The sequence below is a fragment of the Aegilops tauschii genome, chromosome 2 (genome assembly GCF_002575655.3).
Source record: "Aegilops tauschii subsp. strangulata cultivar AL8/78 chromosome 2, Aet v6.0, whole genome shotgun sequence".
Classification (NCBI taxonomy): domain Eukaryota; kingdom Viridiplantae; phylum Streptophyta; class Magnoliopsida; order Poales; family Poaceae; genus Aegilops; species Aegilops tauschii.
Window position 1 is genome coordinate 595,697,080 of NC_053036.3, and position 17,529 is coordinate 595,714,608.

At 47.1% G+C, this 17,529-nt stretch overlaps 1 protein-coding gene across 4 annotated transcripts; it reads right to left on the bottom strand.

Annotated features, from left to right (window-relative positions):
• Positions 1-2,103: 2,103 nt before the first annotated feature.
• Positions 2,104-17,285, bottom strand: LOC109774069 (phosphatidylinositol/phosphatidylcholine transfer protein SFH11). 4 transcript variants are annotated; one of them, XM_040399947.1, is made up of 13 exons: positions 16,917-17,285; positions 16,634-16,719; positions 15,883-16,114; positions 15,602-15,701; positions 15,185-15,451; positions 14,751-14,828; positions 4,473-4,574; positions 4,332-4,381; positions 4,155-4,263; positions 3,062-3,139; positions 2,675-2,776; positions 2,529-2,599; positions 2,104-2,429 (listed from the first exon to the last, which is right to left on the bottom strand). In XM_040399947.1, exons 3-13 carry the CDS (start codon positions 16,062-16,064, stop codon positions 2,393-2,395), a joined length of 1,176 nt encoding a protein of 391 aa, XP_040255881.1. In that variant the 5' UTR covers positions 16,065-16,114; positions 16,634-16,719; positions 16,917-17,285; the 3' UTR covers positions 2,104-2,392. The 4 variants fall into 4 exon arrangements, with proteins under 4 accessions (XP_040255881.1, XP_020188390.1, XP_040255882.1 ...); XM_020332801.2 differs by lacking the exon at positions 16,634-16,719; XM_040399948.1 differs by lacking the exon at positions 16,634-16,719 and having other exon boundaries at positions 15,883-16,163.
• Positions 17,286-17,529: the final 244 nt, after the last annotated feature.

Here is a 17,529-nt window from a genome sequence, read left to right on the forward strand (position 1 = left end):
TGTACTAAATATCCACGGTCACATTTGTAAAAAAAAAAACACGGTCATTTTATCGGATTTGCAGCTGAATGAAATTTACAATGCATGGTGCTTATATTTTTTTTTATGACATATAACTGTTAGCGTCCCAGGCCCAGCTCCCAACCTCCGGCATATGTTCGGACGTTTCCGGTGCGCATCGGACACACCACTACAAGCAAAGAGCCCACTACATCCCAGAAGACTAGCCTGAAGGGAGTGTGGCACTCCTCCTTATAAGGTGGTCCTAGCCCCCTCCAATATCCGAGGTGCGACTAAAGTCACTGGCAACGCCCAATGGCCAGCGTCTCTGACAATAACACATATACTGTTAATTAATTTTTGAAAAATAAGGACGGCGTGTAAAAGAGAACAGAGAGAATAATGAATATCCATGGTCTTTGGAGTTTCTGCAGGTCCTCATCGGTGTTGTTTTCTCCGGGGCGGCCGGCGGCGTATCCTAATCTGCATCGATGATTTCCCGTCTGTTGCTTCTATTCCACAAGCTCTTGTGTTTCAAAAAGTTTGCTCCCTTGAGGCTGAGGCATGGAGGTGGCATCGAGTTATGCTCACGAGTCACAAGGCGTCGCCGGTGGATGCACGAGTCTGTATAAGTGTGCTTGTAAAGACCTGCATTGTTTGTTTGTTTTTTGCGGGGGAAAGACCTGCGATAGTTAATGTATGGCCTTGGGCCCTTTCGTAGAAAGAATATCCGTGGTCGTACCGGTTGACATATCTATAGTTCTGCCCGCAAAAAAGACGAAATATCTATAGTTCAAATGCAAAGGGCGCATATCTCGTAACAAACCCCTGCAAACTATGCTATCCGTCCATGAAAGCTACGGTTTCACAGGAATCTCATATAGATGTTTTGGTACATTTTCAAACCTTTTTTCAAGAAAAAACAACAAGATTTTAAACAAGTCTGTGTTTCCGGTTAACAAAATCGGAGCGCCTAAATTTATTTACTTTTTGCGAGCGTTTTTATCTCTTTATCAGAAAAATTTAAGCAGTCCAAGCATATTTTTGATAAACTTTTATGTTGCTCCAGTCCAGAGTCAAAGACAGACGTACAGGCTCACTGCAGTAGCTCGGAGTTGACTGTGACAGAATACTGAGCATGGGAGAAGAAAAATGATCTGGATGGGTAGCTGGTGCTGCATTATTATTGCCACTTGATGATGAGTACCGAGTGGGTGGGTGATCTGGACAAGCTCGATCTGGGGAGAAGCTTTGTCTCGTCCGTCTCAAAGCCGGCTTGGTTTACGCGCAAAACGCCACGCCCGTGTCTTCTCGCTCGACAGACAGGGGTGGTCGTTTTCTCTTTCTTTACAGAAGAGAAGATCAGGGGAGCCCAACCACCAGTGCACACTGCACAGGCTGTAGCGATCCTACACTTGTTCGATGGCGTGCACGTCGCATTCACGTCACGCCAAGCCAAACCTAACCAACTTGACAGATACTTCTGGTTTATTCGATTTATAGTGTTCGGTTCGGTATTTCCATTGCCAGTTGTTTGGTGTTCAGGTGTATCATCAGTTTTCATCCTACATAAACCCAACTGAGTATATACACTCCAATTGACCTCATTTTTCTCTAACTTCCCTACATTGTTTTCCCCTCAAGAAAATCTCCTACTTTGTTGGCCCATGTAGGCATCCACACGTGTCGGCATGTAATCCATCGATCACCGCAGGAGCGCCATGTTCATGTGTGAATAGCCCAAACACAGCCCCGCCACGGTTGATTCACTAGCAGCCTCATAGCCTCCTAGCTGTGCCGCGGCCCGCTTCAGCCACCCACCTCCCGCCGATGGCCACTCCGGTTACGGCAGCCACATCCTCTCCGCGCTGAACACCACGTCGCCTTCTCTGGAAGTTGGCTCATCTGGTCATGCTGAGGCTGTTGGTGTGTTTCTACTTAAGGTACAACAATGCACCTATGTTCCAGAGAACCAGGTGGTGATCAAGGCCTTGAAATCTCACCGAAACCAAAACAACCCTAGAAGCCAGAATTACATCTTGACATTAAGGTGCCTTTGAAATGCAACCACGATGTTCAGAGAAGCCTCAGGTATGGCAGATATTTGCAAAAGTATCACATAAAATAAATTTAATATAAGAGATGCTTTATTCATGATAATTAGAGGAAGGTAAATTACATGTGTAACATGATACATCACTTTTCTTGGAAGGACGAGGTAGAGCAGTGGTAGACATCGTGTACACTAGAAATAAAACCGCATTTTGAAGTCAACATGCATGGTAGGATCCTACAGGCTGATGGCGGTTACAGAATCATTACTTGAAATATGCTGCTAATTTCTTCACCGCAATATGCAGTTATGACTTATTTTGCCTGCTCACTTCAAGGTTTAGATACTTGTTTTCTTCTCTGCCAGGACATCATCCCTGTATTAACAAAACAAACAAAACACACATTACGACCTCAATTTGAAAAAGGATTCACAGCATGCAGTTTAGACAGATAAAGGAGGATGTCATTCTCACCGTAGGAGTTCCCTCAACTGTTCAATGTGGATACCAAGTTCTTTCTGCTTACATATTAGTGTCTCTAGGGTCTGAACGTGCAAAGAAAATATCACTCAGCTGATGCTTAGGCTGCAATTTCCTAATTATTAAGTGTCTTTTCTCACCTCCTTGGTCTGAGCAGCACAGTCTTCAAGCTCTTGTATCTTCCCTGAGATCTGTTCATTGGCTTGTTTCTGATGAATATTTTCACTCATCTGATTAGCAACCTGTTCCATGCAGATTTACAACAATTAGTAACTGGAGAATTCTCATTTCATGGGGAGTAGTTAGGCTATGAGGCAAAACCACTCATTCGGAAGACATACAAGTAATATCTGCTAATCTGAACTCCCAAAGTGCAACTGTACGACTGGTTCACAGTAAAACCATAGCAGAAACCTTTTGAGATTTTTTTTTTACTTTCTGTGCTATGTGCTATCAGATGCGCCGTTCCAGTTTTTAAATGGAAATATACAAGGACAGAAGCATAATTTCAGTAACAGTATCAAGACCTGATTATCCTCTAACAACAACATGCCAAGAGTACGTTTCCTACCACATGTGGAGTCTACATGTCTTGCTGAAGGCTCCTGCAAAGGAAGTGTCAGAAATCCATAACGCATTCTTTGCAAGAGAAAGGAGGGAGAAAACGAGAGAAGAAAGAAGTATGTTTCTTCTATTCTGATGTGACACTTGGTGATGAAATTGAGGTGGGAGGGCAAAAGGAAGATGAAATGAGTAGATACAATGAAGGTGTGACACTTCTATTTTTCTCCAATAGATATTTCTTTTGATGGGAAAGGTCCCTATGTTATGTAGTAATAATATTTCTGAAAATCAGCCACTGAAGAAGAAAGGAAACCTCAATGGAGAGATGAGGAGGGGCCAATCCAGGAAAGGAAGCTCACAGGTATGAGATTGTGTTTCTTTTTATTATGCAGAATGCCCGTGTGTTGCTATGAAACTAATTTAAAAAAAATCATGTATAGATTCATGGCCACACAAAAATGACTTGGAATTTAAAGAACAGGGCAACTTAGAAAAAGTAAGACTAAAAATAACCATACGGCATACTCCCTCCGTCCCAAAATAAGTGTCTCAAGCTTAGTATTATGCAAATCCAAGACGGTAGAAATTGTCGAGACTCGAGAGATTGCCCAACCAGTTATGAAGTTACTTTGCTGGAGGTGAGGAGGTGGCATGGAAGAATGTCCATCGCCGCCACCAACTCAAATATTTATGGGAGTGATATACTAAAATAGGGCAGTAGATATACTAAATCAAGATTAAAACTTGAACAACCATGAAGTATCTAGTCCATAACACTTGAAATTGAGAAGTATAATACCAACACATGAATGGCCACTGACCAAACAACACTATTGTAGCCTCCTACTGGGCAATCCAAGGATAGATTTCACTCAGCCAAAGCTAAAGTTGCAAACAACAATACTAACAAAATAGCCTGCTTGCAGTTATAGAGTCATCTTATTGAAAGATTTCCCACTTCTCCAAAAAACTTCCTAGTTACAAATATACTCCCAACAATTAGTTCAGCTTCCCAGCAACTTTTGAACAAACTTTAAAAGAAGCATCATACCTCACCTTAGAAGCACGGATAATTCCAGCATCAGTCCAAGGTCCTTTATCTTGGAGCAAGCACCCTCCAGTTGCAGAACAAGAACATGTTCCACCCAAAAATTCAGGTAAATTGCTGCAGGAAAGAGCAAACGGTCATTCTCCTAACAATGTAAAAGTAGCTTATAACTTGATGCACTTTACCTTGGCTCAACAGCTTCTAGTACGGTGCTGAGGTAATTGGTCCCCAAAACCTTACAAGTAGCATTTGAGTAAGCACAGTATTCAGTGATTCAATCTTTTGTCCAAGAACAATAATTGGCACGGAAAGAAAACATGCGCTACCTGAATCTTTTTTAAAGTTCTTGCCTCCATAAATGCTTTTAGTACTCTCCACAATGCTCTAAATCCAGAACCAGCGTTGATTATGTAAAGTTGATGTAATGTCTGTATCATAAATCAAGGCCATATGAATATATTGTTGAAACTATTTTCTGCTGAGATTGGAAGCAAGAAATCTAGAACTAGTTTTGTTTCCGAACAATAGGATATTAGCCATAACTGGCTCTTTTTTTTTCCATAATTTCCCAGCAAAAGAAATTCCTAGGTGCTAATAAATGATAGCAGAACTTAATGGAAAATAAAATAAAATAGAAAGTCATTCCTAACACACTCTCAAGGTATTTTATTAACCATCTGCGACATAAAATAAATAAATAAAGAGAAATAAAAATCTAGACTATCGGATTAGACAATAATTTAAGTAGCACGCTGTGTCGGCGTTATAGCTCCGCTATAGTGTTTGGAGGGGCCTCACGCAAAACGCATCGTGTACAACTTAGCGCCATTTAGCACGCCATAGAGTCAATCTAGCTCTAAACGTTGAATGCTATAGCCTGCTATTTAAAACTATGGATTAAACATAGCAGGGATGAAGCTATCTATGTCTGAAATACTCTTTAGAAAACTGCACCTTTACGCTCATGATGGTATGGGTTGCCTAAATTTGAATTTCCTACATTTCATACAATGGCAAATAGTCTAGCTCTTATTTATTTTTACTCTATTGTTATCAGATAAGTTACATATCGTCTCCAAACGGGAAACGCATGAAAAGGAAGTAAATAGGAGCTCGGGCCTGATGGTACGATTGAAAAGTACAAGGCTAGGCTTGTGGCAAGGGTTATACCGAGAAAGAAGGTGAATATTTCTTTGGCACTTACTCACCATTCGAGTGTTACTCTCGTTGGGGGCCTCGCATGGTCTTCTCGCCCATCAAATGGACGTCGGGAAGGAAGGAAAGGTGTGCAAGTTATTGAAACCTTTGTATGGCCCGATACAAGCGCCTAAGCAATGGCATAAGTTTGACAAAACTTAACATCTGTCGGCTTTGTTGTTAATGAAGCTGACAAGTGTGTATACTATCGCCATGGTGGCGGAGGAGTTATGTCATACTGATATTTGGAACCAACCTCAAAGTCATTGAGGAGGTTAAGGCTTTTCTATCTCATAACTTTGAGATGAAAGATCTTGGTGTGCTGATGTTATCTTGAACTTCAAGCTATTGAGAGATAATGAGGGTGGGATTACACTTCTGTAATTCCACTATGTTGAGAACATTCTGAGTCACTTTGGTTATTCAGATTACAAATCTTCTCCAACACCATCTGGTCCTAGTGTGCAAATTCGAAAGTTCGAAGGCACAACTATAGATCAGTTGGGATACTCAAGTGATTGGTTCACTTATGCACCTAGCTTGCGCTACGAGGCCTGACATCGCGTTTGCTGTGAGCAAACTAAGCCGGTTTGTTTCCAATCCAAAAGATGTATATTTGTGTGTTGTTGAAAGAGTGATGTGCTATCTAAAAGGTACTATGAGTAATGGAATACACTATACTGGATACCCGATGGTACTCGAAGGGTATAGTGACGTGAATCTGATTTCTAATACCGATGAGATGAAGGCCACAAGTGGATATGTGTTTACAGTTGGTGGCGCTATGGAACGGGCTGTCAACAAGCTGGTGGTGGACATCTTGGAGCCTAAGCTTGACCCCAAGGCAGTGGCTATCCTCGACACGGCCTGGATCCTCATCTCCGGGCTCCCCGACATTGCGAGATCCGAGCGGGTCATTCGCAACATGTCCCGCATCCTCGGCAAGGTGGTCGTGGTGGATGAGGTCAAGGTCAAATCCCTGGACTCCTCCAAGCTCCAGGCCACGGTGCGGATTTTCTTCAATGACCAAGGCTTCGACCTCAAGATTGCACCTGAGCCACCTAACCATGTGGGTCGCCCGAGAAACTTGGATGATGGTTACTTTGGGGCGGCCCAAGTGGCGATGATGACTACCATGGGCGGCACCACCGCCGCTCGTGCCACGACGACCCTGATGACGATGACGAGCTCTCGGAGCGCAGCCGCTCCCCCTCACGCGACCCTCCGGACCCTGCCCCGGGCGGACTCGTGTCGCGCAGCCCTTCCTCCTGATTGGGCTCCTGACCACTACCCGCTGGCCTCCGGCTCCGCTCCAGTGGACCCCCCTCCTACTTCTGCCGGCGGGGGATCCCCGGGGACCTCGGCCTCTGAGAGCGACACCTCCAGCGTGGGGCTTCTGGTGTTCCCGGCCTCCCCCCCCCCCCCACCGAGGCCTGGCCCACATCGACGCCTCCCTCACCAAGACCCCCCACGATGAGGACACCCTGCCGCGCCCTGCCTCCGGTGTCGAGGCTGCTCCGCCCGAGCTCTTGGGGCCGCCACCTACTATAGGCCCGCTCGATCCGGGGCCGCTGAGCACGGCCGGGATGCGGCCTGCGTATCTGTCGGTTCAGTTTTCCCCAGTGGTGCTTCCTCACCCATGCAGCCGCGACCGAGCACCGTGCTCACGCTGCTGCCAATGATGCTGTGCATGGACTCCGTCACCGACCATCCTCCGTCCGTGGCAACCCCGTCCTCCGCCTTGGCTGGGTTTGTGGTGGCAGCTTCGGTGGTGACCACCCCGGTGCCCCCCCAACCCCTCCCACCACGGACGGCAACCTACTTTAGGAGGGCCAGGTCTGCTTCGACTCCAGTGACTGTCTCCTCCCGCAGTGCTCGGATCGACGTGGCCAGACCGGTGGGCAGCCCGGCTTCGTCCATCCCCAAGCGGGCGGAGATCTAGGCGGCTGTCTGGAACCACGAGTCAGGTACCCCAGACCTCCCAGCTAGTTCTTCAAACTGCTCCTTTTCTGCACTCGAGGCGGTTCCGCTCGGCCACCTAGCAAAGGTCGCGGAGGAATCGGCGATCGTCTTCAGGGGGGAGGTGGGTCCCCCCTTAGTTCAGATTGAGGCTCTCCGCTCGCGCGAAATCTTAGATGGGAAGCTGGCCGAGTCCCGCCCGCTTGCGGCGGGCACCCATCCTTGAGACCCCAGTCCCCACCCCAAACCCTGCGGCCATGGTGGAGATCCATGGCCGCACCCGCTCCCGCACCTGCGGCCATGTCAGCGCATAGTGCCTCCGTTATCCTGGGGTCTAGCAGGCCCCCGATGGCCCCTTGACGTGGACACTATTCTAGAACATCCGCGGTTTCGGCCAAGATGGTTGCCGCCAACTCATCGAGTACATGCGCGATGAACGAATTGACATTGTGGCCATCCAAGAAACCATGTGCACGGATTTCACCCTCCAGGAGCTGGAACGGCTGAGCACCCTCCTCTTTGCATGGCACCGAGTCCCCTCTAGTGGGAATGCTGGCCATTCAGGTGGCATCCTTTTAGGCGTAAAGGGTGGCACCTTCGAGGTGGGCGGCATGGACCGAGGCGAGTTCTATGTGAGCATGGAGGTTTTCGAGCGGGCTCTCAACTTAAAATGGGAGATCATCATAGTCTATGGCCCTGCAGGCCACCGTCGTTCAGGGGCCTTCCTCGACGAGCTCAGGACGAAGGTCTCGGCGGCCCAACTACCCGTGGTAGTTGGAGGTGGCTTCAACCTCATCCGCTCGGCCGCGGACAAGAACAACGATCTAGTTAACTACCCCCGGATGCAGATGTTCAATGACTGCATTGCAGATCTCGGTCTCCGAGAATTAGATAGGGTTGGTGCCAGGTTCACCTGGAAAACCGGCAGGCGGACCCAACGCGGTCCGTCCTGGATCGCGTGTTCTTATCCCCCGAGTGGGAGCTTCACTGTCCCCTCGCTTCCCTCCGCGTAGTCACTAGGATTGGGTCCGACCACGTTCTTCTTCTCCTTTCCTCAGAGAATGAACGCCCACCCCCACGCTTCCACTTCGAGACCTTCTGGCTCAACCAGGACGGGTTCCTCAAGGCCGTCCGGGACAGGTGGATTGCGGTTTGGGGCGACCCTCACCGGTCCCTCTCAGCCATCGACTCATGGCATTTCTACGCCAAACGAGCTCGCTAGTTTATGAAGGGGTGGGGTGGAAACCTCGGTCGGAACCTGCGGGATCGCAAGAAAGCCCTCCTCTCCTCCATCCAGGAGTTGGACCTCCGAGCTGACACTTCGGGCTTGTCTCCTGACGAGTGGTTGCTCCAATATGATCTTGAAGACCAGCTCATGGTAATCTACACCGATGAGGAGGCTTATTGGCGCCTGCGTGGTACCCAAAGATGGGTCCTCCAGGGGGATGCCAATACGGCATATTTCCAGCCAATGGCCGGAGACGTTGTAACACCATCCTTCTCCTGTGAGACGGTGATAACCTCCTCCAGTGCCCGGCCGACATTCGGTCGCACGTCGACAGCTTTTATAAAGCATTTTTCTCCCCTACGGGAGGGGTGGCCCTGGCCCCTGATATTTTGGCCGCCCGCCAGCGTGTCTTGGATATCGAGAACGCTGCCCTCACGGCCCCCTTTTCCAAGGAGGTGTTGATGGCCATTAAAGGCATGAATCTGGCGTCTGCGACGGGGCCCTATGGTCTCCCGGTTAAGCTCTTTCAGGTCTTCTGGAATGTCGTCACGCCTGAAGTGATGGCACTCTTTGAGGAGTTCTATGTGGGTTCCATAGAGCTAGCCCAGCTCAACTACGGGATCATCACTCTCATCCCCAAGGTGCCTGGTGCCTCAGACACCCACCAATTCCGCCCAATCACGGTGATCAATGTGATCTCGCATACTGGCAAAGGGGTACGCCAATAGGGTGACCTCGCTAGCCGACCACATCACCCATCCCAACGAGTCGGCCTTCATCCAAGGCCGGTATATTCTGGATGGGGTGTTGGTGTTCCATGAGGTCCTTTATGAGGTCCGCTCCAAACAAATGAAGGCGGTCTTCATGAAGATTGACTTCCATAAAGCTTATGACACGGTCCACTGGCCCTTCCTTCGGGAAGTATTGCTTCGTAAGGGTTTCGATGATCTTTGGGTCACCCATGTCATGCAGATGATCTCTTGCGGACGTACCGCGGTGAACATTAATGGGGAGATCGGCCCCTTCTTCCCCACACTCTGTGCGGTCAGACAGGGCAACCCCTTCTCCCCCTTTCTGTTCAATATGGTGGTCGATGCCCTCGCTACCATCCTAGACAAGGCCAAGGCCACGGGACACATCTGCGGGGTGGTGCCGCATCTTATGGGAGGGGGCGGGATCTCCCTCCTGCAGTACGCCGATGACATCATTATCATGATGGAAGGGCCCGCGGCTGGCATCGCAAATGTGAAATTCTTGTTCTTTTGCTTTCAGCAAATGTCGGGCCTCACGATCAACTTCGACAAGAGTGAAGTGATGGTACTGGGATACTCGCCTTCCGAGTGCTAGAGCATTGCCGACCGTCTCAATTGCCAGCTGGGCTCCTGCCCGACGTCCTACCTTGGGATCCCCATTAGTGACTCACGGCTCTCTGTGGCGGATCTTTGCCCCTTGGTGAGTAAGCTACAACACCGCCTTGAACCGTGGCAGGGCCGGTGGTTGTCCAAGGCGGCCCGGACTGTGCTCATCAATTCTTCACCCTCCAGCTTGCTCCTGTTCATCATGAGCTTCGATAGCCTCCACGAGATCGCCAAGTATCAGGCGCAGTTCTACTGGGCTGGCGATGGCGACAAGCAGAAATACCATATGGTAAGTTGGCCTGATATTTGCAAGCCCCGCGACCAGGGCGACTTGGGATCATGTCGTCCAAACGCATGAACATTGCCCTGTTGACTCGTTGGTTGTGGCAGATTCCGGATGGGGAGGGCGGCCTTTGGCTTGACATCATCCAGAACAAATATCTCCGTGGTCAACCCCTCGCCTTTTTCAGCGGTCTGGCGACTCGCAGTTCTGGCAGTCCATCATCCAACTGCTCCCGGTACTTCGCATCGAGACCTCCATCACGGTTGGATCGGGTGCGTCTACCTTGTTCTGGTTTAACAGATGGGTTGGGGATCGCCCCTTTGCCGCCCGATTCCCGAACTTGTTCGCCATCACGGTCGAACCTAGGATCTCCGTCGAGATGGCCCTTATTGACTTGGGGCGTCTCACGTTCCAGAGGCCATTTGGGCCCGCGGAACTGGCCGCCTGGGAGGACCTCCTTGAGTGCATCACGTTGCAGCCTCAGGACACGGATCAACCGAGTGATCACGTCTCCTAGCATTTGGAGCCCTCGGGACGGTTCTCCACCAAATCCCTATGCCGGGCCACTGCGGCTACCCCTGCCCCTGCCCCCTAGTTGAGATCTGGACAATTAAACTACCTTTGAAGATTTGGATATTCCTCTGGCAATGGATCCAGGGCCGAGCACCCTCGGGCGTGGAGGTGCTCAAGCGAAACGGTCCTGGAGATGGGCTCTGCCCCCTATGTGGGACGGAGGACTCGAATCACATTTTCTTCACGTGTGTCTCGGCACAATTCCTTTGGAGTTGCTTCCGTGAAGTGGTTGGTGGACGTTGGTGCCACAACAACTTCCCCGACCTCTTTGAGGAAATCCAGGCCTCCCCTCAGCATGTTCGCCACATTAGGTGGCTGGGCATCGGGGTTCTCGCCTGGACGCTGTGGACCGTCCGTAATAAGCTTGTGATCCAGCGTGTGCCTCTTCGACATGCTATTGACGCGGTTTTCAAAATGTGTGGATATTTGCAGCTTTGGCGGCCGCTTAGCCGTCCTCGGGATCAAAACGCCATCAACATTATCATTGCAGATCTTCGCACGATGGCTCTCCGCTTCCTCCCCCACCCCCTCAGCTGGTTTAGCCCTTCATGGCCCCTGCTACCACCTTTTTCGGTTTTTTATTAAGGGCTTGTTGAGTTGTGCCCTCAGCAGTACCCTTTCGCACTTTGTTTGCCTGTTGCTACCTTTGCGTGCATGTGCGGTGTGAACTTTGTTTGACCTTGTGGCTCTGGTGGTTTGCTTTATACTCCCTCCGTTCCTTTATATAAGGTGTATTTGTTTTCTAATAAAATTCCAGAGTGTAAGGTGCATTCCTTTTAGTTCCTCATAATTCCCTTGTTAGCCCTCCAGAAAAAGGAAAGTATCCGTCTCCTGATTGTCTGTATCTCTCCTTGTAGCAAAAGAAGGAAACTATATCTATGTCGATTGCATGTATCATTACTTTCCTGGACTAACAGATTTACTTGCCACTAACCAATAAATTTGCCAAGGGTAATTTCATCCTAACACGTCTATAATTGTGTGCCTTGGTCACCGTGCCGAAAATAATACACCTTAGATAAGGGAACGGAGGGAGTATATAAAGTGTGGCGAAAGCCTTTTTCTGTATGGAAGTCTTGCAAGCAAACCATCTTAACGAATTCAACGATGGAAGCAGAACTCACAACATTAGAAAAATCTTTCACTGAAGCAGAATGGCTTCGAGAGCTTTTGTTGGACTTGCTAGTGGTTGACAAGCCAATTTCGACTATCCTCATGAACTGTGACAATCATACAAGGCTTGTCAAAGCAAGCAGTTCAAAGGACAACATGTAATCCAGAAAGCATATAAGAAGATTGAAATCTATCGGCCATTTAAGAAACTCCGAAGTAACAGAGTTGGATTTTATATCAAGTCGGCTAAGAATCTGGCAGATCCCTTCACAAAAGCTTTGTCGTGTGTTGTGATAGAAAATGCATCGTGGGAGATGGGTATGAGACCCACATGAGTTGCCATGGTGGTAACCCAACCAATGTGATCAGAGATCCCGTGAAGTAGGACCTTCGAAAACAAATTACTAGTTAACTGGAGGAGAGTAACTTTACTAACCCACTCCATTCGAGATTGACAACCCTAACAAATTGTATGGCGGTTAACTTTCATCTTAATGTGTTCCGAGGCTTGTATAAGCAAGATGCTATCCTACAAGACAATCTTTGGAAGAATAGACCTATATAAGCCCGACTGCTCATCACAGTCTATGGGATACGGTAATCTTCAGTAAGCTCATGAATAGGCCAGGAGCGTGACTAATATGCTCCACATGCGGTGTTAGCCTTCGGCTGCCTAGTACCAGTAAGACAATTAGTGAAACTTCTTTATGCCAAACTGACAATTCAAAGCATAGTCTGTTGTTCAGTTGTGGAGAAGTGTAGTTCTTTGCTCTAGGAGGATGTTCAACCTTACGGTCTCCACTGGAAATGCTGGTATATCAAACAGTGTTTGGAACAAAGAACACCACAATGGACCTCCAAGATCTGGTGGGGGATTGTTGAATTATAAATGGGCTTTAGGCCCATACAAACAATAATTCCTGTAAAATCTCAAAGGCTAATGTGGGTTGTCATGACATGGTGGGAAGTTTAGTACCACCCTGGTCTTGGAGGAGAGGTGAGACGAACATATAAGGGATTCTCTTCCACATGCTATTGGAGCTTGAGAAGAGGAGTGGTACACGCGTGCTCCTCCGCCGCCGCGAGCGGCTCATGTTCCGTGAACGAGCCAAGCCGAGCTCAAACCTATGTCATGTGTGCGCTTTATATTTGCCGGCCAGGAACAAATAATTAATTAGTAATTAATTGTGAGTCATTAACAGACGTGTTACGTAACAACCACATCTGAACCGTCGGATCATGGGCCTAGCCCCACGTCTCCCTACCCGATCGCATATATATTGGGGGCCGTGGCAACCCTAGCCATCACCTTATCAGATTGCATCTACTTTGCCTCCTAGCGCATAACCCACCGTCGTTACTCTCGCTACTACTGCTTTCGGCAATTCCATCCCATTGACCGCGTGCATGGCTGTGTGGGAGAGCAGGCCTCCAAAACCCCGCCTTTTGTGATCCTGCACTAGGAGAAGGGTGATTAATTTTTGAGGAGCGTCTCGGGGCGACTGCTGGGTGCTCGATGTTGTTCCTCTTCGTCCTCTACTTCGACTACGTCCTCGACCTCCACAAAATCGTCATGGGTGAAAACTCCGAAGCCACGAAGAAGGCGCCGAGGATGTTGCCACCGCCACCGCCACGTCTTTGACCTGGGAACTGGAGGTATGATCTGTGCATCCCTGTTTTACTGGCTTATGTGTTTCCGGTACTCAGCACGTTAATAGATATGTCGTTTCTATAACTAGTACGGACTCGTAGTTGCATGTTTACAGATCAGTATGAGATTAATCTGCTACTGCTATCATCATGTTTTATTTATGGATTAAATTAATCAGACTATTGCTAATTTTCTGAACATTTCCTACCTGATGATTCATGGGACTACATCAGTGATGACATCCAGGTCAGGTCTAGATACCTGGTAGGCCCGAGGGCTAGCTTCTTGTTACGGCCTGGAAGCTCAGTTGACGCTGCAGTGCCATCTTGCACTACTGCTTGCCGATATCCAACATCTCAAAGTTCAGTTTCATTATCCATTGGACTGCAGATGCATATCAACCTAAGGGTTCCAGTTCCATGGAAAGGCACACCGCGAAATTGGTCGGTGCTACCATCTGTGGTGACGACCTTGTGACACGAAGATGCTTACATGAAGGGCTGGTTGACTGCATCATGTACCTCGCCATGGAATACCATGGGACTACTGTTCAAACTGATGACATGCCACTGGGCCTGATGAAGCTGAAGATGAAGAAGGCGACGGCTAGGATGTCGAGGATAATGACAAGAGAGACATAGATGACGAGATGAAGGAGAAGGCCAGCTACTCACAGACACAAGGTTCATCGCGTCGCCAACAACCACCGTATCAAAATCACCTTGAAAAGAACCATAGGGTTTAAAGCAAACGGTTTAGAAGTTGTTATGGTCGTGGGTGCACAAGTCAGCAGGAGATAGGCCTATTAGTGAAGGCATTTGATAGGTTATGTTAAAGATATGAAGATTAAGAAAAGGAATAAATAAGTGATAAATATCCTTGTTGGATGCTGTTGGCTCAATAGGAAAGAGTCCAGTTAAATTAGCAAGGATTCAATTGAATAGGAAGGTAGAGTTATGGTTTGGCCTTGAGTTCGAAACTTTGAATTGAGCTTTTAGATCGAGCAATGAAATCCCAAAGCCTAACAAATCACTTCCACGTCAGGAACAACCCCTGCTGCAGCTATTGAGGGCGAGTGCCTGATCCCTGGTCTTCAGACCATTATTTTATCCAAGCTATTATAGGCCAAGGTCCACAACAAAATAATTTTTTAGATAAATGATTTTGAACTTCGGGATTCTAGTCTTAGAGGGAACACAGTCAAGAGTCTAACATGGACATTTTCAAACTAGATTAGATTACCTCTGGGTAGTAATTGCTGTCAATCTTCTGAATTTCAATGAACATCTCTCGTGCAGCTTTTGAAAAATTGTTCATGCCCTGAAATAACAGGAGTATCCAAATGAATATGCTGGTACATAGTAAAATAGCTTCATCATGTGCTACTGCTAGTACTAAAAACTAATAGCTTAGACATATGATAGTTTCATGAATGTACATTGCTGTTGCAGCCAAAAGTTCCTAATGTAGATAAAACTTGACAAAGGAACGGCCTTAAGAATGAACCAAGTTACATGACAACAAAAACAAATTGAGTACCTGCTTCCAAGACAAAAGCTTGGCCTCAGTATCAGGCAATGAGGAAATGATCAAACAGTTATGCAACTACCCTCTTCAATGAAACAATGGAATTAATGTATAGCGCTGAGAAGAAGATTTCACAGACAGCAACGCACCAATCCTTTCACATCTAATATGGCTGTTGTAGACGATATGTGCTTCTTTGCGGCAAGAGAACATGCAGGATATCTCAAAGATAAAGTTTTCTCCTGTTCTGATATATGATATTTTATATATCGATCAATACTAGTCACTTGCATGAGCTTACTGAGATCCACTGAGCCAATCCGTTCAATGTATAGTGGCCTTCCAAATCTGTCAACTCCATGAAATCCATGAGGATAGCATCGTTTTAATGCGTCAAATTCCTCAAATTTAAAATCCTGTAACATAGAAACACCATTTTCCCTTAATATTTCAACCAGATAACAATAATACTGTGGAACTAGAAATGTAGAAGGATACAAGACAATTACGAGACTCTTTGGACAAATTACAAACAGGAGTGTTTACAAATGACAGCCATGGCATACCTTTGCAATGGTATCAACAGCACAATCCTCACGCCATTTCAGCATATTCAAGAACATCTCTTTTGCCTTTATTATGTTGAATCCTCGCATTCTCAGAAAGCTACATGATGAAGATAGCAATCAGATCAAGTCCAACTTCAACACAAAATAAGAGTACGTCTGACCTCCTAACTGTTGAGGTGTAAAATATCTCCCAGTTATTTAGATGGGTAATTTTGGTGATGTAACTATGTATAGAAGTATACAACATAGTTTCTGGATAATGGATAAGACTTAGATACCGTAGTAGGACATGATGGTCATCAAACTTCTCTGGGAGCTGGTTGCTCGCAAGAAGTGACTCCCTCAAGGCTTGCACAGACTGCTCTTCCTTCGGGTCATGAATACCATTGGCAATAATACTCTGAGAAATTTTGATCTTGCTGTTCCTTCTAAGTAATTGCTCAATAGATCTGAAGCTCATCTTTGATATGGTGCTGTTTTTGTTATCCACTTGCAGGATGTGCCAGTAAGCTTCAAGTGGAAATGTGGTAAATTAGTTCTGACGCTGTGGTATTGAACCCTTCGTAAAAAGAAGGCAGGCCATTAAAAGCAGGTTTGACTCCATTACGTTCGCTTGGCATTGCACTTTTTTTTATTTGATCCAACAATGTAAGCAAGCATACACAAAGCAGAAAGGAAAGAGAGTTTTAACTGTGCAAGTCCATGGGGAAACAGTATGGCAGTTGTGGTCATTAGTATTCCGTGTAAAAAAAATCCAGTAATACCATCAACATCCCCAATTTAAATTTTAGAGTTTAATCTTTTATAAGTTAAGAAAAGTAGCATCTTCAAGACCACCTATCCTATGTAGCATAATATACTATTGCGAATTTCTGGCATCACCAAGAAAAGAAGATGAGGAAGGTATTCAATTGACCATCATGTTTGCCGTAATTTGATTGGCCAACAGTAACCTATTGCCAAATATAGCTAGATACTTGTGATTTATTTTCTGTTCACGGATGATGCTTTCCTTTATACAATATTAACCTGGCCCACGCAGAAGAAGGAAGAACTCAAGCACTTCTGCACGGTCCAACTGATGCACATCAGTGCAGCTACAATTTAAGGCGGGACTGCAAGAAAATTAAGAAAGAGAAAATGAAATAAACACTGGTGCAATAGGTCCACAGCATCGTCTATGTACTACTAACCGTGCGCAATTCCGCTAATTTCAAAATGCATCTCATGTAGTCATGTATGCACAAGCATAAGGAATTTGCACTTCTGCAATCTCAAGAACCAACATAGCACGACTGGGGCAGGATCTTACCTAAGGTTGAAGCTCGGGGATGCAGCCAATTATTTCACGAATAAACCAGGAGTCCCCTCCGTCCTGGACTTAGAAGATATAAAATGGGGGCTGGGTCTCCCGGGCGTGGCATTACGTCGAACGCCTGGTGGGCATGCGGGTGCCAGGCGGAAGGGAAAGAATGCTTCCGCGGGCGGCAATAAGAGGAATCGGGCGTCTCCCTCATGGACACGGCGCCAGAGAAGCGACGTGAAGCAGCCGCACACTCCTCCTCGGCCAGGCCCATCACGTGCGACTGCCGACTGCTTCGCTCCGAGTGCGCGGAGAATCCATTGCCGTCGCTCGGAAGGTCTTAACGCCTTCCCGCGTTACTGACATGTGGGGGTGGTGTGTCTCACCCGTTGCAGCAAACCAGGCGCCTCGCGTCGCTCGCTATATGGGTCTGGCCCATCTAGCCGTGTTTGGTTCGTCTTTTTCTAATCAGCACGAAAATGTAATGTGCGATTTTTTCTAATTAAACAACACAGGTCGCTTAATTAATAATTACGCGTCTAGTTTTCACAGCATTTTTACGATTTTTTTGTTTTCAACCGGTTTTTGAGAAAACATCACAAGATCAAGAAATGTTCACGAC

Excerpts from the sequence above, each read along its gene's own strand:
- LOC109774069 (XM_020332801.2), bottom strand. The coding sequence starts at position 16,064 with ATGAGCTTCAGATCTATTGAGCAATTACTTAGAAGGAACAGCAAGATC. Across the intron at positions 15,702-15,882 it reads GACCATCATGTCCTACTACG|CTTTCTGAGAATGCGAGGAT; the intron begins GTATCTAAGTCT and ends TTCATCATGTAG. Across the intron at positions 15,452-15,601 it reads CTGTTGATACCATTGCAAAG|GATTTTAAATTTGAGGAATT; the intron begins GTATGCCATGGC and ends TCTATGTTACAG.